At 48.9% G+C, this 27,905-nt stretch overlaps 1 protein-coding gene across 1 annotated transcript in view; it reads left to right on the top strand.

Annotated features, from left to right (window-relative positions):
* The window catches only part of chchd3a (coiled-coil-helix-coiled-coil-helix domain containing 3a), a 73,212-nt gene extending 47,499 nt beyond the window's left edge, over nucleotides 1–25,713 (top strand). Inside the window, exons 6-9 of the mRNA XM_084447601.1 lie at nucleotides 158–241; nucleotides 8,659–8,729; nucleotides 20,886–21,021; nucleotides 24,886–25,713. Coding sequence (XP_084303727.1) covers nucleotides 158–241; nucleotides 8,659–8,729; nucleotides 20,886–21,021; nucleotides 24,886–24,909 — 315 coding nt within the window. The 3' untranslated portion in view covers nucleotides 24,910–25,713. The remainder of the gene's footprint in view (nucleotides 1–157; nucleotides 242–8,658; nucleotides 8,730–20,885; nucleotides 21,022–24,885) is intronic.
* Nucleotides 25,714–27,905: the final 2,192 nt, after the last annotated feature.

The raw sequence follows: 27,905 nt of genomic DNA, 5'->3' as shown, positions 1-27,905 counted from the left end.
AGTTCTACCATGTGTTTGTCTGGTGTGTGTCTTGTGTTTCCGTTTCACGGTCGACTGAGCTCTCTAGTAATGGCTTTTTCTTTCCCTCTCCGTGCCTGTGTGTGTGTGTGTTTGTGTGTGTGTGTGTGTGTGTCTGTGTGTGTGTGTGTGTGTGTAGGCCAAGCAGCTGGATGCCAGAGACGCTGAGCTGAAGAAGCAGGACGCCTTCTACAGGGAGCAGGTGGCAAAGCTGGAGGAGAGGGTATGACCACACACACACACACACTGCCCAATATATAAAATAAGAACCTTAAAGGCCACACTATAAACACTCCCAACCAAATGAGCACCTCCTGTTCTCCATGCAGCACAACTAACCCGACTCTACACACCTTAGCGTGATCACACACACACCATCAACCCTACAGTGTGTGTAGCCACACGGTCCGTACCGCACTGCAGCAGGACTGCGTGCTGCTGGAAACGGTGACACGCTCCCCTGCGTCCCGGCCCCTTCATCCACTACGGACGAAGGAAACCCCACCCCCCAAGCGTCGTCAGAGAGAAACCCTCTCCCCCCTCAGCGGATGATGACGGCGGTGAAGGGGTCAAACCCACCCCACCCCCTGTGAAGTGAGAGTGACACCAGCAGCACGCTGCTCCCAGCGAGACACTCGTGCCAGGGAAGGGAGGGCACGAGGGTCAACGCCCTCCTCCCGTTCCCTGTACCTGGAGTGACGCCGTCACGCTGGTCTCGCCGAGACGTGTCCCGAGGAAGGGCGTCAGAGTCGGACCCCCCCCCCCGTTTAGGACCACAGCGCGGTGACCCCCTCGCCCGGGGGAAGACAGGGCCAGCGTGTTGCCTGTCATACGCGTTTGTGTGTGTAGCCTGAAACTGACTGAACACTCTCTGTGTTCCCCATCCCCAGCAGAGAGGTGGGGGGGGGGGGGGGGTAGATAGGGGTCTAACAGTTTGGATTCTTCAACAGGATGTCATTTAGCTTCAAGTAAGAGTTCCTCACTAATTGCAAGACCCTATGTTTGCTTTCGCACACATGCACAAACATAATATACACACACACACACACACACAAACACTCCTTGAATAAAATCTGTGTCCTGGGGGCAGACTGGGTCAATCTTTTTCCCTCCCAGAACAAGGGCTTGACTCGGTATGAGGCACGCCGCCTTTCAAGCCGAATCTTTTCTCAATCCGAGAAGATATTTTTGCCGAAACCTTAATCCCGCTCCAAACACAACCCTCTGAGAAGATATCCTCTAGTCCGCTCCACACACCAGGTGTGACTAACGGCTAGCGGCTTTTGGCCGGTGTCTATGCTACAGAGGACAGGTGACATTCAAGATGTCTTTCTTGTTCTAAGTACAAGGGAGTAAAAGGCTTGTGTTCTGGCTCCTCCGCCTCGCAGCAACAGCAGAATAATCATTTACAACACTTTAATTTCTATGCCATGTAGAGGCACATTAACAGCTATCCACCGTTGCGTGTCGAAGAATTGCATGACTAATTGGTGTGGTCAGGTCATGGATGTGGGGTCAGGTCAGTGGCTGGGTCCGTAGCGCGGGAGAGAGGAGGGGTCATCGGCGGAGCCCTGGAAGTCATTAACGAAGAAAACGTAACCAACAGCAACTGGTTTTACTCTTAACCCGTCTCCCATAGCAACGCTATAAGCGTATGCAGTAACAGTGTGAGGTGTGCAGCCACGAAAAAAAATAAAAATAAAGATTAGCAGATGTTGGGAATAACTCCGATTAAAGGAATCGTAACGAAGGACCATCGCACAGCGAAAAGCCCTGGCCGCTCGGAGCGTAAACCCAATGTATCAAACATGCTAGGATCTCAGCTACCGCCACAGTGCCCCGCTCCGCGCAATGTTCTGTTAGGAGTGACAGGGAGGTGTGATCATAAAAGTGATCAGCCTCGCACTAACACAGGCGTTATTGACCCCTCAGGCGCTCATCAATCAACCTCACGCCCGGTCAATACCTCCTCACACTGTCAACAAATCACCTTCACCGCTCGGAGAGGGAGACGGAACGAGTGAGAGAGAGTGAGAGAGAGAGGGAGGAAGAGGGGGATGGAGCGAGTGGTGGGGGGTGGAAAGAGGGAGAAAGAAAGGGAACGAGAGAGAGAGCGAGCAGAAGAACGGCGACGCGAGTCAGCTTCATTCCTATAGATTTATGGATCGGGATTAATACGATATATATGATAAACGCCGCGTGGCCGGAACACTAACTCCCACTTATCCTAACCCACACACCAAGCAGGCGCATGAATCTCCTTCATCCCCGGTCGCGGATGGCTTGATCGGGAGTCTAGGTGTGCTGTATTCGGAGATAGTTGAAACGGGTGCTAGCGGCACGCAAGCAGATGTGAGAACCAGTCGACAAAAACAGAGCTGATGGCATCGACTGTGCTCGTGCGCGTGTGTGCGTACGTGTGTGCACGCTGTGCATTATCTTTATGAGGCCGACGGTGTCCACCGGTACCTGTGTGTTAGTGTGTGTGCGGATCAATGACAGGCCTATTACATGTTGTCTTGCTGCGAAGCGAATCGCTCAGGAAAAGCAGCGGGAGTCGTGGTTTCTGATGGACTCAGAGCGTCCTGCTTTCCTATCCTCTTTCTCTCCCTCCCGTTCCTTCGTTCACTCCCATTCCTCCTTTCGTCTTCCTGGCCTCTACTGGCTCCAATATAATTTCTCTCCCTCTCTCTCTCTCTCCCTCCCTCCCTCCAATCCTATCTCCCCCCTACCCTTGTTCCCCCCCTCCCTCCCTCTCTCCCTCCCTCCCTCTCTCCCTCCCTCCCTCCTTCTCTCTCTCCTCCCTTTCTGCTCCATCATCCCCATGGCCACAGGCTACTCCCAGCATCTCTCACACACACACACTGAGGAGGGAGGGAGGGAGGGAGAGAGAGAGAGAGAGAATAAAAGTCTGATATATATTACATGTCTCTTCCAATCCAACATGGCCATTTGTCAGAAGGGTTCCCGCCTGACAGGCCATCACCAGGGCCCCAGACGAGCTCAACAGCGCCGCGAGACGCCGCTCTCCCATTGGCCGCGCTGCCCAAATTGCCTCTGAAAACAATATCTATATATTTATTGCATTTCACTCAATACCTGCTGTAAAAATCTCATATTTAACAATCTACGCTCCAAAAGTTGTTTCTCTCTCTCTCCCTCTCCCTCTATCCCTCTCTCTCTCTCTCTCTCTCTCTCTCTCTCTCTCCCGTCACACCTCTTCTTGTCAGTAGTTTTCTCGGCTCTCTATTTTCTGGTTTTCGATCTTTCTACGTCTTATCCCTGTTCTCTTTGTTCAGACACTCTCTCTCTCGATGAAATTGGATTTTTCCCTTTTGTCTCATGGGGGGACAATCACTGCTACAACTGCCGTCTCATAGTCCTTCAAGCAAAGTTAGAAAAAGGCATAACAGAATGGAACATTCTAGGCCCTGTGAAGGCTTCTCGCAACCGAAGTGATCGATACTCTTTCTCAGACTGCCAGCCTAACCAGAAAGACAGCTTGACCTTGAATCACAGTCCTTGTTTGGAAGCTCACTGCATGAGTTGGGCGTTCCATTGTGAGGCGTCCTGCCGTTCGGTTCGAATTATGTTCAGGAACGAATTTACGTTTGTCCGTAAACAAAAGTAGAAAGATGAGGATGACTCATTGACTTGCTCACCTAACTAGTGGTGAATGGTTTTAAAATTGATTTTCACTTGCGTCATGCTTTAAGCAGAATATTATATTTAATCTTATGTTAAATTGTTACTGTAGCAGTTACGCCATGCAAACATGGATGCCGAAACAAGGCGCCTTATTTGTAATGCACAAGCTTCTTCATATATAACCCCTCGGACTGGTACTTTGTCGACAAGTCGTCTCCCGAGGTAACAATCCAACTACGGCAGTTGATTTGAGTGTTGGCAGCCGTGACTCGCAAAATGAGTTTGGTCCCCTTCCACAGTCCTGTCCCGTCCCCCTGTTGGGAGTGTTGTCACAGTGAGCCGGCCCCCTTCTGATGGCCACAGACGGCAGCTTCCCTCTACACAGGTTCTCTCATTTCATTACTACAGGTTTATCTGCAGACATGATCCAGTGGGAGCTGTCCCCGCTACTACTCACACACACACACAAATACACACACACACACACACACACACACCGCTGATCCTCAGAGAGGAGAAAGATGCAAGTGCACACACACACATGCACTAATATTGGAGGGGGGGGGTTCACATTGCTGTAGAGAGAAGACAGCGAGGTCTTTCAGCCACTCCGGCCTCTAACATCACCACACCTCCTCCCAGGGACAGAGCAGGACAGGACGGCCCTCTTACATCACCACACCTCCTCCCAGGGACAGAGCAGGACAGGACGACCCTCTAACATCACCACACCTCCTCCCAGGGACAGAGCAGGACAGGACGGCCCTCTTACATCACCACACCTCCTCCCAGGGACAGAGCAGGACAGGACGGCCCTCTAACATCACCACACCTCCTCCCAGGGACAGAGCAGGACAGGACGACCCTCTAACATCACCACACCTCCTCCCAGGGACAGAGCAGGACAGGACGGCCCTCTAACATCACCACACCTCCTCCCAGGGACAGAGCAGGACAGGACGGCCCTCTTACATCACCACACCTCCTCCCAGGGACAGAGCAGGACAGGACGACCCTCTTACATCACCACACCTCCTCCCAGGGACAGAGCAGGACAGGACGACCCTCTTACATCACCACACCTCCTCCCAGGGACAGAGCAGGACAGGACGACCCTCTAACATCACCACACCTCCTCCCAGGGACAGAGCAGGACAGGACGGCCCTCTAACATCACCACACCTCCTCCCAGGGACAGAGCAGGACAGGACGGCCCTCTTACATCACCACACCTCCTCCCAGGGACAGAGCAGGACAGGACGACCCTCTTAGATCACCACACCTCCTCCCAGGGACAGAGCAGGACAGGACGACCCTCTTAGATCACCACACCTCCTCCCAGGGACAGAGCAGGACAGGACAACCCTCTTACATCACCACACCTCCTCCCAGGGACAGAGCAGGACAGGCCGGCCCTCTAACATCACCACACCTCCTCCCAGGGACAGAGCAGGACAGGACGGCCCTCTTACATCACCACACCTCCTCCCAGGGACAGAGCAGGACAGGACGACCCTCTTACATCACCACACCTCCTCCCAGGGACAGAGCAGGACAGGACGACCCTCTAACATCACCACACCTCCTCCCACGGACAGAGCAGGACAGGACAGCCCTCTCTCCATCACTCACCCCCGTCACAGGGTTCCGCGTGCCAGAGCTATGCTCCCTCACGCCTTCTGGAACACAGAGCCTTAATGGCCGACACCGGGGGTCGCCCCGCCCCCCACCGTCCACCGCCCTCCCCCCGGGCCCGCCCCACGAGTGCGCACACACACACCACACACCCCCGGCCTCCTGCTCGGCAACAGATAACCAAGAGAACCCATTAAGGGGGCTTTATTTGTTTCAGCCATTGGAAACGCCAACCGAGGCGTTTTTAATTTGCAAGCGAATCTGCGTCGAGGGCTGTGCCTATCCTCCCCGTATCGCTGGAGTGCATTAGAGATAATGACTTCATTTGTCTGACTCGCCCCCCCGCCAGCTTTTGTGATTTACCGCGCCATGAGCTCGACGTCGCCGGTCCATGTAAATAGGAGGGATCGAGCAGAAGACACTCGATTTTGTGAGCAAACAAGGCAAGTTGTATTTAAAAAAATAAATAATTTGTATCTGCTGGACACGTCCGCTCCCCTATTGAGAACGAACGGGCCAATTCAATTTGACACCAATCAAGCCCAATTGGGGCAGAATCTGGATCTTTTTTTTCGTCCCCCAAAATAGAACTTTTTGGGGCGGTGAAGTGTGTTCACTCCAATCAGAGAGAGCGGTTCCTCTGATGGAGGCTCCCGGCTCCTCTCCTCCCCAGCTCGGGGACAGCTGGAAATCGCAACTAGAGCCCCAATCGTTAATCACAGCTTACACAAATTACACTGTTTGGGCGGTTGCATGCGTGCGTGCGTGTGTGTGTGCTTGTGTGTGCGTGCGCGCGCACGTGTGTGTGTGTGTGTGTGTGTGTGTGTGTGTGAGGGAGAGAGAGCGAGCTTCTGTGCAAGCTTCTGCGTATGATCTGTGTGTCCAGTCTTATTCTGTGTCCATTTTTGCCTGTGTGTCCCCATCTGTTCCCATCTGTGTGTGTGTGTGTGTGAGAGAGAGAGTGGATGTTATTCAGTCCTACGTGCGTGCGTGCGTCCATCTCTGCGTCTTGGCTGGCCCGCTGCCATGGCCTTTTGTGCTCCTTGACGGATTAAAGCGGTGATCAGTGCCAGCTCTGCCATCTATCCTGGTAGTACTATACCACCTCACACTTAGCATTCCAAACAGAGACACAACCTTGTCACTGACGCATAACACACACACACACACACACACACACACACACACACACACACACTGCCCTCATAAAGCCCTCAAGTTGGGCTCAGGGTATAGATACGGTATGTATGAGCAGCAGATGTTTTGAATAAAGTGCAGAATTTCTCCCTATCACCATGACCATGTCACCTCTCCCCTTGCTGACTCCTCTAACTATGACACATGACTATTGATCCTGTCTGTTGTTCTGTTCATTTCTATTGATCAGATCAGAACAAAGATTAATGGCAGTTCCAGACGTATTGAAGCAAGCTATTATTGGGCCCGGCTAACTATCAATTCACCACAGGAAGTGGCGCGCGGAAAGTCTCCATCTCAGCTTGACCATTTAAGAGCATTGTCCTCCACAAGTTTTTTCCCCCCAGGAGACAAAGCTCATACAAAAATCACTTCACCTCCCGATCGACCGATCAGTCAGATGTGACCTTTATAGTGCTTTTAAGAGTTAAAGTGTGTAATAGCAACGGGGCCTGCGAATCCCCGCATCCTACAGTTCAATGCAGTACGAGTTTTAAACGGCGGTGCTTGAAGAGGCGATTCAGGTTGCCGACCCCGTTATGGCCCCGTAGCGTTACGACCCACCAGAGGATCACAGTTGATGTTAGTGTGGTTGAACATCGTGTCCTGCTGACCTGAGCAAACTGCTGCCTATTAAAAACACTATATTCTGGGTGGGTAATCACCACAACGCGCGCGCGCGCACACACACACAGGCAGAAAATGGCGAACATTCCTGGACACACAAAGACCCCCGGTTTCTGGACACACCAAGACCCCAAAATCGACACACACGCACACACACACACACACACACACATACACACACACACACACACACACACACGCACACACACAAGAAGCCAAATAACCCCGATGCATAAGAACACTGCCTCGGATTTGAAAAAAATCTAAACTATGTTATGGTGTTGGGTGCTCCAATATCCCCTTCCATAAAGTTTTAATGGGGTTTGGGGGATGGGTAAAGGTTTTATTATGATTATTATTATTATTAATAATAATAATAATAATAATAAACTTTTTGTATAGTACCTTTCATACAAATAAATGTATGAACAACAGACTTTGTTCTTTACAACAGAGAATGTGCAGTACATGCATGGAGTGCTTCATTTAAAAATAGACATAAAATAAGCAAAAAAAAAGGAAAATAAGATGGAAGATAAAACACAATAAAAGATAAAGATAAGAAATCAAGTAAAATGTCAATTTAATAAAATATTGTACTGGAGACATAAAAAAACAAAAGTGCAGTAGCCCGCAAGTGCAAAAGGAGCTAGTTAAAAGCTTCAGTGAAGAGATCTGTTCTTTCTTAGCGAGCTGGCTTCCCTGATGTCTATTGATACTAGGTATTGTGTTCCATAGCTTTGGGCCATAATTGACAAAAGCTGCACTCCCAATCTTCTCCCAACTGTTGATGGGAACTTCTAGTAAACCAGCAGTGGATGATAGCAGTGTTCTTGAAGGCACCTACAGTTGATGACAAGTGAGTTAGCAATGTAGCTTAGTCCTCGCCCATTAAGGGCTTTGTATATAAGGAGGAGGACCTTAAAATCCGCTCTACTGGAAGCCAATGCAGAGCAGCTACAACTGCTATTTTGCCCTAATAGTCGGGCTGCAGAGTTTTGAAGTTTCTCTGTGTTTTTTGGGGGAGGCCAGTGAAGAGTGCGCTACAGTAATCGAGTCGGCTTGAAATAAAAGCATGAATCATGGATGGATGTGTGCCTGTCGGATGGACGTGGGCCTGTCGGATGTGTCAGAGGGAAACAAGGCTTGGCCAAGCTTGAGTGTTTCCGTATCCCCCAATGACGGCATCTTCCAGAAAGATAGAGGATATCAAGAAACTGGATAGGCTCATCTGTTTCATGTAAGAGTGGCAATCCGTTTCTGACATTCCACCTATTTTTTGTGTACCTCTTTTTTTTGTTGTCTGCTCTCTCTCTCTCTCTCTCTCTCGCTCTCCCTCCCTCTCCTCTATCCCCATTCTCTCCTCTCTTTCCTCTCCTCTCTTGCCCTCTCTTGCTCTCTCTTGCTCTTCATCTTTCTATCACCCCTATCCCTCCTGCTACTCTCTCTTGCTTTCTCTTTATCTCTCTGTCTGTCTCTCTTTATCTCTATCTCTCTGTCTGTCTGTCTCTCTCTCTCTCTCTCTCTCTCTAGAGTGCCCAGTTCTACAAGGTCACCACAGAAAACTACCACAAGGCTGCTGACCACGTCAATGCAAAGTTCAGGTACGTTTCTCAAAGAACTCCCCTTTTCTCTCACTGGGACTCCTGGGAAATGGTTCAGCATCATAGCGAGTGTTCCCAACAACTCTCATTAAAACAATGCAAGCCACTATTCAGATCAGAGATGTGTAGTAAAGTCCCTTTCCTCCATTTCCTTTTCATGTACAGTACAGTTATTGATCAGTCACACATGAAGATTGATCAGTCACACATGAAGATGTTATATCTGAAGTGGTATTTTTTTCTGAACACCGGACCTCCGCTCTGACCGGTGAAAACGATGCCCACCTCTTTCAATCCGGCCCACATTAGTCCGCCCCATTAGCTCCTGTTGACGATGCGGCTCACTGATAGCCCCTGATGAAGTGGACCCGCTCTCCGGTGCACGCTGACGGTGCGCGTCGGCTGCGCGTATGTTTGTTTGTTTGTTTGCGGCGCGCCACGTGCATTGCGTGCGTGCATCCTCGCGGGTCAGGTATGTCCGTCACCTGGACAGGTAGACGTCAGCTTTTGTGGTTCCTCACAGACGTTCACAAGACATCAGCAGTAGCGTTACACATTCAGATACTCCTCGAATGTCTTTGTGTAAAAGACAACTTTTCCCTCACTGCTATAAGCATGAAGGCATATCTCACTGTATGTCTGTGAGTGTTGTAAAGTGAGGTGTGCCGTATGCTAGCCAAGGGAAAAGGGCCTATTAGCTAGTTCATACACGGTACTAAAGACTGCCAGTCCATTCGTGTTCCATCCATCTCCTAACAAGAGACCATTAGGCTCCATAGTAATGCAGGGAAAGTGGATGAGAAGCCATCAGGAGGTGCAGTGCGTTGGGGGGGGCAGGCTCTGGGCCTTGTCTGGGGGCTAGCGCTAATCGCGTTAGCCCGTCATTAGCCAGCGCTAACTCCGGGATCATTGTCTCCCCCTGAAATGCTAGAAACTGATTAGCTCGCCCACTGGGGCTGGCGTCAGCCGCGAGTAGCCCGGGCCTTGAGACTTCCTAGATTGCATTAAAGGAAAATGTACTAGAATATCATTAGAGTGACACGGCACAGCCAACTGCCAGCGCGAGGCATGTGCGGGTGATCACGTGACGGGAGAACTCTGCGCCAAGTGCTCTGATTGGTTGATTGGATTACGGGAGGTGCATTACTAGGGTTGTGATTGGATTAGAGGGATCTGGCGAGGGAGGGTGTGTGTGTGTGTTAATGAAATGGCGGGAAGGTCTGGTGTTACAAGACCAGGGGTCGAAAGAGGCTGGACAGGGCTGCTGGAAACTAATCGTGTTTCCTAGGGTGTGTCCAGCGCTGTGCGTGTGCACGGTACAGTACTAGACGTGCGTGTGCGCATGTGTCTGAGTGAGAGTTAGAGCACCTCTCTTGGTGTGTGTGTGTGCGCGCATTTGTCTGTCTGTGTGTATTACTGAGCAGACACCTTGTTTAGTATTGTGCAGCGCGCCCTGTAAAGTCTCCATTGGTTTTCCCTAAGGACACTGAGAGGCGCAGAGGAACAGAGAGATCTGGTATCTGAGGGACTGAATAATAATAAGATAATAAAAGGCTATTTCGTCTCCGAGCCTTTTGATTTCCAGAAAGTTGGAACTGCCCCGGAGAAAAACGTGAAAGAGTGGCCATATCCATAATTGATAGAATGAACATGGGTTTGATATGATAATGACTCGTATTATGAAGAGGAGGATGTCTTCTTTCCATGGAATGACTTCATTTCCTTACTTGGTCCTGGGACTTTATTAAGACTTGATAACAGTGTGAGCTTCTCAACACTCCGTCGGTGTGTTTTTGTGTTTGTGTTTTTGTGTGTGCGTGCATTTGTGAGTGTGTGTGTCTGTGTGTGTCTGTGTGTGTGAGAGAGAGAGAGCACTGCTTGTGCTATCAAAATATACAGTAGGCTGTAGTTTTTATTTTATATGGCTTTGTGCACAGGTGCAGCTGTGCTTTTTAAAATACATTATGGACAAAAGTATTGGGCCACCTACACATTACACCTACAGGAGCTTTTATGACACCCCATTCTAAATCCATAGGCATTAATATGGAGTTGGTCCCCCTTTGCAGCTATAACAGCTTCCACTCTTCTGGGAAGGCTTTCTACAAGATTTTGGAGTGTGTCTGTGGGAATTTTTGCCCATTCGTCCAAAAGAGCATTTGTGAGGTCAGACACTAGCTGCGTTTACGTGCACAATTTTTTTTCATTCGGATTTAATTCATTCCGATTTGAAGATATCGGGGCGACTTTTATGGGAGGTGATCTAATACGTTGTGGTGTTTATATGAGCCAACGCATGTAAACAGAAAAGCTGTGATATGCGCATGCAGGCAGGAGTGAGTGAGTTACTATGGTTACGGAAACTCAAGTCAAAATTTTGCTAATGGATATCTATCGTCTGTTATTGCGGTGCTCTTAATGAAGCAACTGCTTGATAACAACTCACTCTCCTACTGGGTGTTTTGTGGACTTGTTTAAATAGGTCGTAACCTGCTGTCTAGGCGTCTAATAATGTTCAATTCTGCGTTTGGATTAAAAACAAACGCTCCGCTGTGGCCCAGTTCTGCTTGGAAGCAATTTCCCCGCAATAGAAGTACGTGCCCTTTGACAGAGAGCATGCGCAGAAAGAACGTAGCTAAGAGTAATCTGTTTCATCGTTTACATGATACGTGATCGGTTTATGAAACGGTTTCCACTACCCCTCTGAACCTTTTTATTCGGTTTGGGCTTTTAAACCTATGATAATCGGATTATTAGGCTCCATGTAAAACATGCCTACTGATGTTGGACGAGAGAGCCTAGCTCACAATCTCCCTTCTAGTTCATCCCAAAGGTCGGTGGGGTTGACGTCAGGGCTCTGCGGGCCAGTCAAGCTAGGGAGTTTGTTCTTTTGAAGTAGTCGAGGTGGACATGCGAGTGTGTGCTTGTGTGTGTGTGTTTGAGTAGGTGTGTAGTGCAGCTGATCCCTGCCACTTCTGCAGTATTCCCAGCAGAGTTCCTGGCATAATGGAGCTTCCCCAACCGGAACACCGCTGCATCACTTTGACCTCATTACTTACACACACTCACACACACATGCGCGCACACACACAGAATTTCCGTTAGAAACATTTGGTGCCAGTCCATGTGTCCTGGAAGATTTCAATCTCCCGGCCAAATGGGAGAAATTCCGGTCAAATGTGGTCTGTGTTTATTGATAGGCAGGCTATATAAAGAATGACACTATCAAGCCGTGTAGATTTTATCATATTTTTATTGAAATGTAGGCTACTTCGACTTATACATTATATTCCAAATAAAATAAGTAAGACTCACATGCATAACAGTATTTTAAAAATAACTAAACATTAACAGACACTATCCTACGTTTGTTGGGGCAACGCAAACACAAAGAAGAGACAAAGAAGAGCTTCTTGTGTTCATTGCTACTCTGGTGAATCCATTCTTCCTCCCCAGTGAATCATAGTTGAGCAAAACATTTTTCTTGCCCCTCGGTCACACCTCAGATTTGCCCTTCCATTCAGGCCTGAACGCTCAATATTGTTTGTTTTTGGGCAGACGGCCATAAGCCACCTCCGTGACTTCAGACTGTATCTCAAGACTCATCATGGTAATTTTCATCAGACCTCCTTTCAGAAAATACGTGTTTGCTTGTTTGGCCATGTCTGACTCAGTGGAATTGCTGTGTAAATGTAATTTGAGCCCTTTTTAATACAGTTCAGATTGTGCTTTGAGGGAATTATTTTCACAGGACATTATTACCGGAGAGATTTAAATATGTCAGACTTCAACAGATTTTCCCATTAAAAAACAGTAATTACCGGATAGACTAACGGAAACCTTTACACACACGTGCACACTCACTCTCTCTCACACACACACACACACACACACACACACACACACACACACACACACACACACACACACACACACACACACACACACACACACACAACAATAGCTACCGTAAGTAGTTCCGCTTCCTGAATCCTCTCTGCGGATTGATCTACACATCTACAATGGTCGCATCAATACAAGTCAATGGATTTCATAAAATGGTCAATAAAACCCTACAGGATTCATACTTTGTGGCGAATTTGATGTCAGAACACCAACGGACACCAATTAACCCCTCGGTGAGCTGCTTGTCTTTGAAATCGAGAGAGTAACATGTTTTTGAATGATTTTTCACGGTGCCCACCCACATCCATTGTATGTAGAGCAATTATCAGACTTTCTCAAAAGTGCTAGTTTTGTCAACTTTTTGATCTGAACCATTGTATATGATCATAAGTAACCTTAAAGCAGGGTTAAACATGATTTTCCCTTTACTACTCCTTTAACGATAGCTAGGCTGTCACTTGTGGACAGGTTGACGTCAGGCAATGCACATGCAGATTCGATTGGCTAGAGACGCGTGAGATAGTAAGCAAATGCCGTAATATACTACAAAGGCTGCACAGGCTCAAACTAGTTGCCTACGCTCCGTCAAAAGGGATAAATTCTCATTGATTTATCGGGTTATAGACGCGGTCCGGATTGGATGGCTTCTGGGTCCGGATCCGCATCGCGGTCCGCCTGTTGTTGATAGCTGCTCTAGAGGTAGGATCTAAATTCCTCTAGGGGTAGGATCTAAATTCCTCTAGGGGTAGGATCTAAATTCCTCTAGGGGTAGGATCTAAATTCCTCTAGGGGTAGGATCTAAATTCCTCTAGGGGTAGGATCTAAATTCCTCTAGGGGTAGGATCTAAATTCCTCTAGGGGTAGGATCTATGTCCATTCCTCCTTTGCTCTCTGTAAAATGCATTGTGTTTCCTCTGTGTATGAAATGCGCCATACAAATAAAGTTTGGAATTTCTGTTAATGGACCATACCTCACACACACACACACACACACACACACGTGCAACATTGTGTCCAGATGAAGAAAGTGTATGGATGAAGGTCGCCCATCCAGGAGTGGAGGCTGTGACGGACCGTCTGTGTTGCTGAGTCTGCCAGCGCCGGGTCCAGCGACGGCGGGAGACGCTAGCCTGGTGGGCGTCGGCATCCACATGCTGAGTGACAAGAAGGTTAAATGCCTGGCAGGAAGAATTCCAAAAGGCTTGTTTAACTTGTGTGTCACTGTGTCGATGCGGTGCGGTGTGTGTGTGTCCATACCACTGCCTATACTGACTTGTGTGTACGTAGCACAGTGGACCAACGGGGGGGAGTGATAGATGGGAGATTTTGGAAGATGTGAGAGGCAGAGAAAGGGAGAGAAAGAAATACGAGAGAGAGGTGGATGCATAGAAAACACCGTAGTCTCTTAAGCCAGCTGCCAGTGGTAACCTTTGTCGGGGCTTTAGGGACGCTTTTGTTCACGCTTGCCATTCAGCGTGTCGGCGCCGGGTCTCTGCGGAGAGGGGATCGGGGCTGGACGACGTACAGGGAGGGAGGGGGTGGGGGGGACTGGGTCTTCTCCTCCCAGCCTTCCTCTCTGTCCCTCGCTACAGCGCCAACCATCCCAGAGCTCTACTCGACTGTGTGTGTGTGTGTGTGTGTGTGTTGGAAAGTCAAGCTTGAGGGACTGTGTCGCTGATCTGGGCACTGGCCTGTGAGAGATGATGAAGTCTCATTCAGTTAGTCAGTCGTCGTCGTCATCCCCCCCCCTCCTTTCAGGCTCAACGTTCACTTTCAATCTCCCTATTTTTTTGTCCTTCCTTTTAATATTATTATAATTCTCCTCTTCATTCAAATTCAAGTATCACACTACGGCGCCGACCAGCTTCTCCTCCAGATCCTCCTCGCCGGTGGAGGCGCGCCCGTACCACTTGTTGAATTTCAATCTCTTTCTGGTTTTGCTTCTGTTGCCGTGTTTTTCCCGACGCCAGGTCAACAGGTCAGCTTTCACGCTCCGCTCTTCCCCCTTCCGCCCCTGCAGGAGAGGGAAAGAAAGGCTCCCTCTCTCCCTCCCTTCCTCCCTCCCTCTCCATCTATCCATCCCTCCCTCATCCATATTCAGCAGCAAACAAATCTTGAGCTCAGCCCTAGTTCTGGTGATTGAACCCTAACACCACTCTGCATATTGATAGTCATTAAACAGCAAACGAGAACAAAACACTTCTAGGAGTCTGCTGAATATTCTGCGGGCACAGGAAACGAAAATGTCCTTTTCTTGTTTTCCAACGCTGCGAGGCGGAGAGGTAGGGCGCCTGACAAGGGCGGGGAGGAGCCCGGTCGGCTCGAGACGTTCGTCGGGCGAAGATCGAGATCAGACTGCCGCCGCGACATGCAGCGGCGTAGCTAGGCAACCTCGGCCCCTGGACAAGATGGCGGTCAATGCGGGATGACAGGAGTCAATAGGCCGGATGCTTTTAGGAAGGCTCCCCTCTCGGTTTGTACCGGTACAACATGCTGGCTGTGAAACGGCTCATACGCACGCACACAACGAATTAGCCACTCAGCCGCATTGTAAACGGCCGGGAAGGTCTCCTCTCACTGCTTTCCTAGCAATGGCCGGCGTTGAACTAACGGGTCGACCAGACGAGCGGAGCGCCTTGGCGTTGCGATGCTTTGGTTCTGAGATTGGCCAGAGCAGGGTTTTACACGCTTTATGTCTTTGTTCGAGTGATGGAGAAATCAGAATAGATATGCTTACAAAGGCTCTCTGAAAGAGACGAGTCCCTTTCACAACACCGAGGGAGGTCCACCTGGACATTGTCTCTCTCTCTCTCTTTATTTCTTCTATGTTCCCTCTCTTTATTTCTTCTATGTTCCATTTCTCTTTCATGCTCATTTCTCTCTCTCTCTCTCTCTCTCTCTCTCTCTCTCTCTCCCCCTCCCTCCCTCCCTGTTTCCTACCCTGATGGATTTCACTGCGGGGGGTCGGGTGTTCGTTAAGAAGCGGTAGCCAAAGTGAAAGTGTGTCATTTTTCTCCCTAACTGGCTCATTTGTATTTATTTGCCCCCCACTGTCACTGGGCCTTGTTTTAACTAGAGGGAACATGAGGGCTTTTTAAGAGGGCTCTGCTCTCACCCCTTAACCTTATTAACCCCTGAGTGTCCCTAAACCATGACAGATCGTCATGTGGAGGCGGAGAGCTCAATCTGGGAGTCCCTGAGTAATCCATACCGCGGGACACGGCGACATACATCTCAATATGTCGCGTGGGTTTTTTCGGTTGACGTATGGTTTTGTTTGAGAAATGACAATTTCTTTGAGTATTGAAGTACGGACAGCCCAATATGTGGCTCTGTTCGTTGCACACATTCGTTTCGGTCAATATCATTTTCAGCTGAAAAATGAATATTGAATATTGTATTCAAGAACCCGGCCACACTAAATGCGCTTTTTTTTTTTTTTTTTAAATGACGCATTTCATAACAAAGACACACGACGTGGACAATATTCCATGGGCCATCACAACATATAGATTGCAATATAATGGGCTATATGTTAGTTAGGGTCAATATAGGCTTATGACGAATGAAGCAATATTGTAGCCATTACAGTGAGAGATCCATACTGCATAGGGAAGAGCCAAAACATGCATCTCAATATGTCTCATATTGTCCATGCAGTGTCTTTGAAAAATGGGTCAAATAAGCCCAGCCCACGGCAGCACAGTATAGTCGCATCCCCACTGTGTCCAATGTGCTGACAGGTGCACTGGCAAGGAAGAAAGGGGGGATTGTATTAGCTGATGTCAGGAGGCCGCAGACAGAAGGCAGACAGTGGGAGAGAGAGGAGGAGAAAGAATGAGAGAGGGAGAGAGGGAGGGAGAGAGGCCAGGTAATCTGTTCTGCTTTATTACACATTAAATGGGACACGCTGTCATCCTTTCTCTTTCTCTCTCTCTCTCTCTCCCTGATCTAGTCTGCATGTTTCTAGTCTTCCTCTGGCATGAGAGGAAGGGCTTGAAGTAGCTGAGTCGGTGAAAAGAAACATTGAGAGTCGTCCACCCTCTTCCTCCTCCTCCTCCTCCTCTACCTCATTCCTTCCTCTGTCTTCTCCTCTCCCTCAGCGCCACGCTTCATCACCTACCTGTTCTCTCGACCACTCCTCTCTCTTCTCCTCCCACACTCCACCTCTCCTTCTCCCCACTCCCCTCTCTCCTCTCCTCTCCTCCAACACTCCACCTCTCCTCTCCTTCTCCCCCACTCCCCTCTCTCCTCTCCTCCCACACTCCTCCTCTCCTCCCACACTCCACCTCTCCTCTCCCCCACTCCTCTCTCTCTCCTCTCCTCCCCCACTCCTCTCTCTCCTCTCCTCCCACACTCCACCTCTCCTCTCCCCCACTCCTCTCTCTCTCCTCTCCTCCCTCACTCCTCTCTCTCCTCTCCTCCCACACTCCACCTGTCCTCTCCTCCTCGCATAATACACCTCTCCTCTCCTCTTCCCATACACCACCTCTCCTCCTCCCACACTAACTCCTCTGTTTTTCCATCTCTTTCTCTCTCTCCCCCTCTACGGTGCCTGTCTGCTGGTGTGTTTGTGAGTTTGTTCATGTAATTCCCCCCCCACCCCCCCCACACACACACAGCTCATTCTTCTCTCTATATTCACGCCTCTCTCTATATCACACTCCCCTGCTCCTTTTTCTCTCTCGCTCTCTCTCCCTCTCCCTGTCTCTCCCTCTCTTTCTCTTTCTCTTTCTCTCCCTCTCCCTGTCTCTCCCTCTCTCTCTCTCTCTCCCTCTCCCTGTCTCTCCCTCTCTTTCTCTCTCTCTTCCTCGTCTGATAAGGCATCTCATCTCAATACAGCTCTCTGGTCTCTTTGTCATGTTTGCCCTCCCTCTCCCCTCTCACCCTTTCTTTTCTGTGTGATTTATGGGCTGGAGTGCATCTTTAAACCATTCTGTGTATGTATGTATGTATGTATGTATGTATGTATGTATGTATGTATGTATGTACAGTATGTATGTATGTATGTATGTATGTATGTACTGTATATGGTATCTCTCTCTCTCTCTCTCTCTCTCTATCTCTCTTTCTCTCTCTCTATATATATATATATACATACATACATACATACATACACACACACACACATACATGCATACAGTATGGTTTAAAGACATACTAAAAAATCGAAATGCCCTCCCCCTCCCTAGGATAAGTCCAGACGCCTATATAGCCCCCGAGATGTATTGTCCCCGAGTTCTATAGGTATAGCGCACACACACACACACACACAAACCTCTTTCTCGATAGATGTCCCCATCATTTGTTGCAATCTCTCCCTCTGTGAAGTTTTATTAAATATGCCACGAGCCTCCAGGGGCTGGACAGGTGGTGGTGAGAGAGGGGATTTTGATTGACGGTGGCCAGATTTGACCCAAAGATGAAACATTTGGCTGTGTATGCGTGCGCGTCCAAGCGTGCTTCAGGGAGAGAATGATCAAACGTGGCTGATACGACTGTCAGTTCAGAAGAGAACCCGTTCTGCCATTTCCACAACCCTGAACAAGGAGCATCGCAAACCCACTGAAGCAGTCGCCCTTCTCCGATAGCTGGACCCACCGGATCAGAACAAATTAGCCACAGGTCTGATCTTTCACTCTGAACCAACGTCTGGTGAAAACCGCCAAAGAGACAAGGATTTCGTTCAGGCCTCTACTCAAAGGTCACTTTCTCCATTCAAAGAGAGGGTTTTTGGGCTCTTCTGTTTCCTTTGGGAAGCAGGAGCGAACTTCCATGTTTACGAAAGCCTCGCTGCTCAGGTTTCATGGGAACTGAATTGCTTCGTAGTTCTTTTCCACTATTTTCATGGACTCCTCTCTCTGTGTGGTACCGACCACATTGAGGTATTATACATGCAATCCTGTCCCTATTGACTAGCAACAATGCCAACTGATGTGGAAACATTCTCTCGATTTTCAAAACGGCGTCCATCCGTAAGACAAAATAGCTTGAACCTCACAGCTGGCAGGTGTAGTAAATGACAAGGGAAAGCCTAATGTAATATTAAGAGGCAGATACTGTGTTTGTGTGTGTGCGTGTGTGTGCGTGTGTGCGTGCGTGCACGTGTGTGTTTGCGTGCGTGCGTGTGTGCGTGCGTGCGCGCGGCAAACAGTTAACGTTAATCTTAATGATGGATGATGTACGACCCGGCGTGCGAGCGAGAGTGTGTGAGACAGTGTTATTGTCCCCGTGATTAACTCGGCCGCGGCCCTCCTCGCTGAGGAAGCTCCTCTGAGAGCCAAGGAAGGGGAAAAAAGAGGCGTGTCAGGGCTGTTCGTTTGCGTTCTCTTTAAGAAGTCATTACTGATGATAAACACTAGCGTTTGTATCAGCGGGTTGCACCTGGCGTCAGCGCAAACGCTTAAGAAAATAATTAGCATTTTGTGTGTGGGAGTGTGTGTGGCAGTACGGTCTGTGCAGACACCCATAGGCATTATAATGAGTGAACAATGAGATCTAGAGGAAACGCTGGAAGGATTTTGGTTGCAACTGTCATTGTTCACTGTTGAGAAGTTGAAGTAGAGCATTGGGGATGTTGGCCCACGTGCCCTCAGGCAATGATCTTGGTCTTGATGTTTCTAGATGCCTTATCTGCAAGAATGACATGAAAATGTTAAATATAGACACTAGGCCTACTCAATGTGCCTAGTAAGGATATGATGCTTGATACTTTTAACACAGGTTGTCCATATCAGAGCAAGGCTGTTGAATTGATCTTAAGTTGTGGCATATTTGATAGCGTCTTCCCCACCAGTCCACTGAAATATGGATTTTTCCGGCAATTGAACCATATGGCAGCGGACATATGCCGAGGTCCTCATCAGCTGCCTGCTGCATTGCATCATGGGTAATGACCCGTGCGGCCAAAGGCATGCTGTATTCTAGCCAACATGAGGGTAATTTCTCACTCCAGGGGGCAAATCAAACAGCTGATTCTCACTAGAGGTTGCTCAGCCACCCCCATAATACCCCTCAGGGCCTTCAAGAGGTGCTGACAGGGGCAGAATTATTCCCCTCTCCCCCACTCAGAGCCGTTTAGTAGGACAGACGGGTTGTCCTGAGCGCTGGTGTGTGCTAAAGGGTGACGTGGCTATTAGCATAATGGCCATAGCATGTGCAGGTGTGCCTTTTATTGGGGATTTTATGGTGTGTGATGAGAGACTGACGCTAGCTGTTAGCATCGGATTGCCAGTCCCGCTAATGCCGCCGTCTGCTGAGGCTAGCGAAAAGGCGCTAACGCTACTGGACACAGACAACACTGCGGCGGCAGCGTTGAAAGAGCACCAGTGCGCTGAGGTAAAAACACACCATAGTTAGCATTTAGCATCAGTGGTAAAAGCAGTCCCTTGTGTCCCGTGGACATGTGTTGGCGTGCTAAGCTAGTGGTGTATTGCTGCACCACACACCTTAGCACTTTTAGCAGCTAAAGCTACTGTCTCACTGGAGCTGTGTGTCTAAAAAATGGCCACTTAGCATGACCAAGGTGACAGCTACTAGGTGTGTGTGGATACAATCAAGGACCTCTATAGTGGTCAAGGCTCAATCAATATTGATTCTGTTGCACCCAGTTAAACAGTCATTACTCTCTGCCATCATAGTCCTGAGGGGTGCATTTTAAGGTTTTTAATTGGAAAGGGAATTCATGCAATGCAACTTTCTTAAAACAGAATAAATTTAAATAATCACCCTGCCCACCATCGTCGTTAGGATAGTGAGGTATTCTTTGTCCGTCATGCCTAATATTCTCCTACTTCTGCTTGTCTGTGCCTTCCAGCTCCAACTGCATTAGACATTGATTAGCTCTCTTTGTGCAGTTTTTTGTTTTTTTTCTGGAAAAGGAAAAGTCCTTCAACCACATAGCATGAGACTGATAGAATGAGACTGATAGATCCTCTGTTTCCAGGGGGACAGACTGATAGATCCTCTGTTTCCAGAGGGACAGCCAGAGCCTCGTCCTCCAGGGCCAAACGCACCGTTACTGATTGACAATATTCACACGTCCCCTTGGCCCTTCCATTGATGGGGCTGGGGTGTAATGGACACATTGGCATGCCGGTCAGTGCTTGCTGCAGACCGCCTCAGTGGCTTGATCGACCTTTGACCCCCCCCGGGCCGTACAGTAAGACTGATCTGGGCTTAGGCATTGATGGCACTGGGAGAGTGGAATGAACGAAAAATCCACATATTGATAATGTTTCTCTCCGCCAGGCGCTATGAGATCAGTCCGGTGTGCACCGACCTGCAGGGCCAGATCCTGAAGTGCTACAGAGAGAACGCCGGGAAGACGCTGCATTGCTCCAACATCGCCGCCCTCTACCTGCAGTGTGTCAACAACGCCAAACAGGTGTGTGTGTGCGTGTGTGCGTGCGTGCGTGCGTGCGTGCGTGCGTGCGTCTTCATATATAACAACATTCAGACGCCCCTTGGCTGTTTAGAGTGGGCTTTACGTTTCATTCATATTGAGACCGGTCGACCCGCTGATCATTTCGAACTCAACTGTAGACCACTCCTTTTCTCACCTTCCTTTCTCCCCTGCCTGGCGAGGGGTTTTGAAATGAAAGACACCTTCGGTCAGTTTTGACGCTTTTATTTCATTTTTATCTCACAAAAAACGTGTCCACACAATCAGCCATGTTATAAGAAATGAGCATAGAGAAAATAAATGCCAAGCAGTTGCTGAGGTTGAGTGACAACCCCCACTTTATTTGGGTCCCAGATGGTGGTAAGTTGCTTGTCCCTCTGGTCGAGGTGTGAAAGGGCAGCGTGACGTAATATGTTCATGTCTGTAGCCCAAGACACGGAGCCACTTTAAGACTGCTTCAGGTTCAGCGCTCTCGCGCACAAGAAGCGGTCCCTGCGCATGGAAAGGAATTTGTATGGAAAGGGTAGGCCGCTCTAATTGATTGATGTGGAACGTTACAGTAGCTAATGTTTCAAATCACGGAACAAAGCATTTTCAAAAGCATTCTCTCCCTCCTAGTCAGTTTGAGTGTAGCCAAAACCTTGATGTGGCAAGGAACAAAATACAAGGATAACGAAATGCATATATATTACAGGATTTGAAACATTTGGAGGATATGACGAGTTTGTAGGGTGAACATCTGTACAACACCACAATTTGCATCCATGACCCCCCCATTTAAATACTAGAAAAACCCTGTAGCGGCTAAAAGCCTCCGCCCAACAATGCAAGTTGCAGTTAACATTCAGTTGACCTTTGACATTTGAATACCAAAATCTAATCCAATTAATCTAATTAAGTCCAACTGGACATTTTGGCCAAATATTGGCAAAATTCTGGTCAAGCCTTTCTTGAGATATCGTGTTCAGCAGGCCAAAAACACCTTTTGTGAGGTCAGTGACCCTTGACCTTTGACCCCCACAATGTAATCAGTTAATCCTTGAGTCCAACTGGACATTTTACCCAAATATGAACAAATTCCGTTAAACCTTTCTTGAGATATTGTGTTCATCAGGCCAAAAACACATTTTGTGAGGTCACAGTGACCTTGAACTTTGACCACCAAAATCTAATCAGTTCTTCATTCAGTCCAATTGGACATTTTGGCCAAATATGAACACATTCTGTCAAGCCATTCCTGAGATATCGTGTTCACTAGGCCAAAAACGCCTTTTTCAAAATCGCCTGGTGGAGGCATAAAAAGCTCAATTTCCGCATGGCTAACCATACCTTCGTAAAGCCCACTCTAAATAGTAGGTTTATACCCAAACGTCCATTTCCATAATACCTGCTGACACTGCTTCTTTTTTGCCTGTTTAAGTGTGTGTTTAATGTAATAAGATCCAGGTTAGCCGGTGCCATTCTCACAGCATTGTCCTCTTCCCCCCTCTGAGTCATTGGCAGGCAGAAGGGTTTTAGGTCGCATATGGTAATAGTAATGTCATTGGGGTTGGTGTTGGCTTCACTGCCCTGGCGCGCTAGTCACTTTGCAATATACAGCAGCGCCACCCAAAGAGGCTCAATTTACATTCTGATAGCTTTTCTATTAGATTTTTTCTCTCACAATGTCATTGTTTTGAGGAAAGTAGAGAAAGTAATCTCTGTCTCTCGCTCTCTCGGGTATTACTATTAAATCTAGAGTGGGGGTGTGGCTTGTTAGTTATACATCATGTAAATACTTATATGTTTATGCGTCCGTGTTAGCATGCAGGAATCGTGTTAGGGTGCGTCTCCCACCAATATGCCTGCTGTTATGATTTTGTAAGTTGTGGGTGAGGAAAGAAAAGCAAATCTGAAAATACTGTAGGGTACTCTACTTATTTCCGCACAGGCTACCGCAATCAAAACACAGATGTAGTTGTTTGCATGTTATTGCATTAAGTCTGCTTCAAAAGTCCTAAATTGAGGAAAATATGAATCATTCCCCTGATAATGTTGTACAAGAGACTGCAAATAGAGAATTGTAAGATCGCATAAAATGGAGTTTTGGCCAGAAAGAACTCAAAGTAATGTGAGAAAATGACGATGCAGATGTAAGGCTATGACTAGCTTTGACGGAACAGCACGAAGCTCTGTACTGTAGTGGTCAAACAGCAAAGGTCGCGCCTAGTGACCTTGAACGTTGCAGGTACAAATCACAGTCCTTTAAACAACCTTCAGTTGTACCCTTGTTCAATTCAACCCAATGAAGAACACTCCCAACCCCCCCCCACACACACACACACGCATACACACACACACACACACACACACCATCAGCTCTAAAGACCCCATTGTTGTCAAGAGCGGACCTAGATAGCATTGTCCAAGTCAGACACCCTGACCATCCACTGAAAAAAACAAACAGACCCAACCCAATTCACCCCTTAATCCGAGTTAGGGATATCGACCTCTGGATGAGGGCAGGAGACAAGGCGCGGTTGTCATCGTCCGCCAGCCTTTGTGACTGATAATTACGGCACCTCTTATCAGCGCGCCACGATAACATTTGGTCCCATTCCTTTCTTTTATATTCACCTTCCTCATCCCTCCCTACCCCTCCCTCCATCCTTCACTTTTCAAACGCGTGCGATGCGGAAGTCCAGATATCGCCCGCGTCAGGGGCTGGGCTTTAAGGAGAGCAGGAGGAGAGTGGAAGGACAGATAAAGTGGCGATACTCTCTCTCTCTCCCTCCCTATCTCTCGCTCTCTCTTATGAGAGGCTCATGAATAGAGGTTTATCACTGACTGGGATCTCCAGCAGCCTCGTCATTACACATTCTCACCGCGCGACCGCGTCTCTCTCTCTCTCTCTCTCTCTCTCTCTCTCTCTTTCTCTCTCTCTTTCTCTCTCTCTCTCTCTCTCTCTCTGCCTCTGCCTCTCTCCCCCCTCTGTCTCTCTCCCCCCCTCTGACTCTCTCCCCCCCTCTGACTCTCTCCCCCCCTCTGTCTCTCTCTCTGGGCCAGCCTATACCTCCCTCTATTTTAGGTTAGACTCAGTGGTTAGCTCATGTCCTCCACTACAATATTTAGGGCTACACTTTCTAGCTGGCAACACCTTTTTCAGATATATAAGAAGTAGATGATTTAGCATATAAATGATATACCTATCAATTTGGTCAGGACATCCCCATTCATATTCTCCCTGGCAACCCCGAAGTCTAACGTCGTCTTGTTCCAGTGCGGCCTCCTTTCGTGTTAAAGGCTCTTAGATGGACAGATGAATGCTGTTGTTCTTTAGATAATCACTCAGATTGAATTGATCGTCCTGCTGTAGAGATAGGGATAGGGATCAATCTATTGAACACACTCTTACAGTATATATCAGTCTATCAATACAGCCGTCTCCTGAAACCTTTCTTTCTCTCCTCCTCTCCGTCCCTGTCAACCCCCCCCCCCCCCCCCCCCCCCCGTCTTTCCACCCTCTATAACCTCTCTCTTCTCTTCCGTTCCCCGCCTTCCTGTGGTCTCTCTCCTCACCTCCCCGCTTCTCTCTGGGTGGTATCATGGGGGGGGTATCAGGCGCAGTAGCCCGGATCCAGCGGGTATCGACGGCTAGAAAGGCCATTTGCGAGGGATTTTTGGGACCCAAAGCCAACGTTGAAGCCCTCACGTCCCCATCACTCTGTCGATCTCCATCTCCCCCGCTCTCTCTGCTACTCGGCGTACTCGCACTCTCCAGAGCCCTCGCACACTCCTCGTAGTCTCTCCTCTAATTCTAATCTGATCTCTCTCATGTCCCCTCTCTCTCTCTCTCTCTCTCCCCAGAACAAGCTGAGGACCGGGGGCTAAGCAGCAGCGGTGGAGAGAGGGAGAGAGGGAGCCGCGGAGTTTGTGTGGCATTACCGTTAACCGACCGTCTATCGACCGTTTGCCGAATGTAGAGGGGGGAGTCGGCACCAAGAGACACGCAACACGAACCAGAGGAGAACCAGAAACCAGAGCAGAACCCGACCAGAGACCCACCAGAAACCCAGAGAGAGAGAGAGAGACATAAGACACCGTAGCCCGTGCCCCTTACCTCCAGCTATTCCCCAGTCTGTCTGATCCACACCCCCCCAGCACCCCCCCCCTCCCCACCCCCCAAACCTGCTTGTCTGTCTCTCCGACCAAGAAAGGGGGGGAACCGTACCACTTCCCTAGCTCAACAGGAGACAGAGTAGAACCCGGCGCCATTTTGGAGACCTGAAGATGTTGGAAGAGAGCGGGCCTACGCTGAGTCTAGCGCCGCACCAGAACCAGGGGGGTTATATCTGAAGATATCCACACGGACCGAACCACTACTAGCTCACACCCCTACCACAAACTTGCCTTGGACTAGTCCCCCCCCCCTTTCCATTGCACAAACACACATCTTTATGGAAATAAAGCTCTGTCTACTATCCAAACATTGCCACCCCGTTCTCACCCCAATCACGTCATCACCCCTATTGCACTATCCCCCACAGACACCGGTCTGCTCATTGTCTGAAAGCCTGTGTGTGTGTGTGTGTGTCTACTGATAATTATGTATCTGCTTGTTTTTGTGTTTTCATCCCCACCAATCCAAGTTGCAACGCTTCTGACAACGTGTGATCAGAGGTAATAAAGGAACCATACCAGAACGCTTGTTGAACACGTCTCTTTCAATATCCAGCCTGCCATGTGATGAGAAAGTGGCTTTGGTGTGTGTGCGTGCGACTGCGCGCGTGTGTGTGTGTGTGTGTGTGTGTGTGTGAGCAAGAGAAAGAGAAAGAGAGGGAAAGAAAGGCAGTGTGTCGGCGTCTGACAGACGAAAAGCCCCACTTTGAACAAAGTCAGCTTAGCTAAGCCCTCTGTCGACGTGATGCTTAGCAGTAGTATACCAGCCTCATACATTTATTCTAAACAATAGAAGAAGAAATCTTTGTTTCGACAGCCGTCTAACACACGTGCAGTGGGCGACAATGGAACATAACGTGGACTGTATGCGTAACCCATTATGCTCATGCAATGCGGGTCGACTATCGTAATGTACAGAGAGCGCGAGCGGAGATGACATCCCAGTCCAGGCGCTCGGTTTCGTACTGTACTTTGCACTTGGCCCGGGGCGCCAGAGACGTCGCCCGAAGAGATGGAGAGATCCTGAGAGAGGGAGAAAAGAGGAATGGAGCGGTAACTCCTCTCCCCCAGAGCGCCGTTCGCCTCCCTCTCGTGGTCCTCTTGTGTGAAGCCCCTGCGCTGCTCCAGTTGTTCGGTGGAGGAAAGTGTCCCACCAGGCTCCGCCCTCTACTCCTCCAGCAGGCTCCGCCCTCTACTCCTCCAGCAGGCTCCGCCCTCTACTCCTCCAGCAGGCTCCGCCCTCTACTCCTCCAGCAGGCTCCGCCCTCTACTCCTCCTGCAGGCTCCGCCCTCTACTCCAGCAGGCTCCGCCCTCTACTCCTCCAGCAGGTAGACCAACGCTGCCAGGGAGCAGAGGGCTCCTCCATGCAATCTGAACTCCGACCAGACACCCCAGGTCTGGTTGAGGGGGAGGGAGAGAGGGATGGAGGGATATATATGCTTGCATCTTTGATGTGCGGGTTTGCGTGCCCCTCAGCTATAGACGGATCCAGGGAGCCTTATCTGAGCTCTATATCAACCCATACACACACATTCTCAGACAGACTCGAGCTGACTGCAGAGAATTAAGTGGTGTGTGTGTGTTTCTCTCCTTTTGTGTCTAATCCCTCTCTAGCATTCAGCTGTCCTCTTGCTGTTTGACTTGTGGGGGTCAGGGGGGATGCTGGTGATGGAGGGTCAGGGGCAGGTGTTACCCCCGACTCTAGACCATGCCCCTTCCCTTTTATCTCTATCCCTCCATCTCTGTCCCTCCATCTCTATATTTCTGTCTGTCCATCCATCTCTCTATCCCTCTCTCTGTCCCTTCAGCTCTATACCTCCATCTCTATCCCTCCGTCTATCACTAATCGCGCCATCTCTCTATCCCTCCATCTCTATCACTCTATCACTAATTGCTCCATCTCTATCCCTCCATCTCTTATCACTTATCGCTCCATCTCTCTATCCCTCCATCTCTATCACTATCACCTATTGCTCCAGCTCTATCCCTCCATATCTCTATCACTAATCACTCCATCTCTATCACTAATTGCTCCATCTCTATCCCTCCATCTCTATCACTAACCGCTCCATCTCTCTATCCCTCCATCTCTATCACTAATTGCTCCATCTCTATCCCTCCATATCTCTATCAGTAATCACTCCATCTCTACCCCTCCATCTCTATCCCTCCATACCTCTATCCATCTCTAACCCTCCACCTCTCTATCCATCTCTATCCCTCCATCTCTCTCTATCACTCCATCTCTATCACTCCCTCTCTATCCCTCAATCTCTTATCTCTCCATCTCTCTATTCCTGTGTCCCTCTATGCCATAAGGTACAGATTCATAAGACTCAGCTTTTACACTATAGTACATTATGGTTCCCTTATCTCTTGTTGGTGATTCTGTCTGTCTGACTTTCATTTTTCATATCTTTCTACCAGTCTGCCTGTCTTTCTATCATTCTCCCTGTCTGTTTTTATATCTTTCTGCCTGTCTGTGTCTGTCTGTGTGTCTGTGTGTCTCCATCATTCTACCAGTCGGTCTGTCTTTCTATCATTCTACCAGCCTCTGTCCCATTGTATGTCCCTTCTCTCTCCATCATAGCTCCTCAACATGATGAACCCAGGCCCCTCTAGCCTGTCAGTCATTCTGATGCTGGGAAGTTCAGTGGGAACGTCACCCGGTCTCTCAGCCCATCTCTCTTTCTCTCTCGTCATGTCA

This window comes from Borostomias antarcticus, assembly GCF_949987555.1.
Source record: "Borostomias antarcticus genome assembly, chromosome: 13".
Classification (NCBI taxonomy): Eukaryota; Metazoa; Chordata; class Actinopteri; order Stomiiformes; family Stomiidae; genus Borostomias; species Borostomias antarcticus.
The sequence above is the reverse complement of the archived record's forward strand: the minus strand, read 5'-3'. Positions and strand labels throughout refer to the sequence as shown.